This window comes from Sinocyclocheilus grahami, unplaced genomic scaffold (genome assembly GCF_001515645.1).
Source record: "Sinocyclocheilus grahami isolate Dianchi unplaced genomic scaffold, SAMN03320097.WGS_v1.1 scaffold253.1, whole genome shotgun sequence".
Classification (NCBI taxonomy): Eukaryota; Metazoa; Chordata; class Actinopteri; order Cypriniformes; family Cyprinidae; genus Sinocyclocheilus; species Sinocyclocheilus grahami.
Window position 1 is genome coordinate 1908710 of NW_015505432.1, and position 2500 is coordinate 1911209.

Sequence of the window (2500 nt, forward strand, 5' to 3'; positions counted from 1 at the left end):
AGATAGATAGACAGACAGACAGATAGACAGACAGACAGACAGACAGACAGACAGACAGGTAGATAGATAGATAGATAGATAGATAGATAGACAGATAGATAGATAGATAGATAGATAGATAGATAGATAGATAGATAGATAGATATGTGTATCAGAAATCCTGTTGATATATTGAGGTGGCGCTGCTTTCATCTCTTTTCTGTTTTCTGTAACTCAGTGAGCGCACTCACACTCGAGTCTCTCTCTCTCTCTCTCTCTGTGGCGCTGCACTCAGCAGCAAACTCCGTGTTAACAGCGGAGAGAGTGCTACCCCATTCCCTCTATTCAGCAGGAGCGCGATGTCACTTTGTAAGAAGAGACCTTTCGGAAAAGAGCTTCCCTGGAAAACAGAGGAACTGGTGACGTGAGGAGCCACTTGAATATGATCTATCTGCACTGGGTCCAGAGGAAGCCCCATGGAGAGCGATGGTGCAGAAAGGGACAGCTCCGGTGTGGGTGTCCGCGCGCTGACGGGCTGCGCTCTCTGCGCGCTCATCCTCTCCACGCTGCTGGGGAACACGCTGGTGTGCGCCGCCGTCATCAAATTCAAACACCTCCGATCCAAAGTCACCAATTTCTTCGTCATATCCCTCGCAGTTTCCGATCTCTTCGTGGCTGCTCTGGTCATGCCGTGGAAAGCAGTCTCTGAGGTGGCCGGCTGCTGGCTCTTCGGGAGCTTTTGTGACACTTGGATAGCTTTCGATATCATGTGCTCAACGGCGTCTATCCTCAACCTGTGCATCATCAGTTTGGACAGATACTGGGCCATCTCAAGCCCCTTCCGTTACGAGCGCAAAATGACCCAAAGGATGGCGTTTATAATGATCGGGATGGCGTGGACACTTTCCGTCCTGATCTCTTTCATTCCGGTCAGACTGAACTGGCACAGGGCTGAGGACCACAGCGCGCCCTTGAACCTCACCATCAGCTCGGAGGACTGCACGGCGACTTTAAACAGAACTTATGCTATTGCATCTTCACTAATAAGCTTTTACATCCCTGTTATAATCATGATAGGAACATATACGCGGATCTACCGGATCGCGCAAACGCAGATCCGGAGGATCTCCACTTTGGAGAGGGCGGCCGGGCACATGCACGACTGCGCGAGCGAGCAGTCGCTGAAAACCACGTTTAAGAAAGAAACTAAGGTGTTAAAAACGCTTTCCATCATCATGGGGGTGTTTGTGTTCTGCTGGCTGCCCTTTTTCGTCCTCAACTGCATCGTGCCGTTCTGTGACCTGGACACTCTTGGAGACTCTCTGTGCGTGAGCAGCACCACTTTTAACATCTTCGTGTGGTTCGGATGGGCCAATTCATCGCTCAACCCGGTCATCTACGCGTTCAACGCGGATTTCCGCAAAGCCTTCACCACTATTCTGGGTTGCAACCGGCTCTGCGCGTCTTCTGCGGTGGAGACGGTGAACTTCACCAACGAGCTGGTGTCCTACCATCACGACACCACTCAGCTCCACAAGGACGCGCAGGGCGTTTCCAACCCGCAGTGCCTGGTTGTGGTCCCCGGTCATCATGAGGAACACGTGGACTTACCTTTCGACAAGGTCTCGGTCGTGTCCGATTCGTTATGATGTTTTCATGTTTTTTAAACGGATCACATCTGATATTGTATCATCATAATGCTGTGTGTTGCACACGACTGCTATAAATACCGTTATAAAATGCTTATCAGAAAATACATTTCTGCCATATTAAAAGACTTGATAAAACAAAACAGGAAAAAAGCTTGGAGTGGCTCTTTGTTGTGTTTAGATGCAAATCTGAAGAGGCTTGTTAGAGATAATTGCTCACTTAATTACCACAGTTATTAGGAGATGAATGCTGTAATAGGTGCCACTTGGGAGCAAAAAAGAAGATAAAGGAAATTTCAAGTCCTAATCAATGAAACCTGCACACGCATGCACTCACTCACACACACACACACACACACACACACGTCTGGTCAGCTATCCTTGTGGGGACTCTCCATAGGCATAACGTTTTTTCTACTGTACAGACCGTATATTCTATTGCCCTACACCAACCCTACCCCTAAACCTACCCCTCATATGAAACTTTCTGCATTTTTAGATTTTCAAAAAACTTAATTCTGTATGATTTATAAGCTTTTGTACCCATGGGGACCACAATTTAGGTCCCCACCATGACACGAGTCCCCATGAGTCTGTGTGTTGTCATGGATTATTTGTTTCTGAAGGGAATGCGCCCCCGATCTACATAAATGCGTCTATGTTCGCGCAAATCATTCATGAGCCAGCCTCATCAACAGACGAAGTGAGTATAATGTTTCGTAATGAATCTTTGCAAATCGCCTTTCCTAATAATGTGCTAATAAGCAAGTTTCACGATGAATGCGGCTGAAGTAAACAGTCTCTCTGAGAGCAGCTCGGAAGAGAGGGGCGGGGGCAGCAGAGCTCATTAACATTTAAAGGAAAATGCTACA

The 2500-nt window shown here is 47.6% G+C and overlaps 1 protein-coding gene across 1 annotated transcript; it reads left to right on the top strand.

Annotated features, from left to right (window-relative positions):
* Positions 1–455: 455 nt before the first annotated feature.
* Positions 456–1628, top strand: LOC107598649 (D(5)-like dopamine receptor). Its single transcript, XM_016290040.1, has one exon. It carries the CDS (start codon positions 456–458, stop codon positions 1626–1628), a length of 1173 nt encoding a protein of 390 aa, XP_016145526.1.
* The last annotated feature ends 872 nt before the right edge of the window (positions 1629–2500 follow it).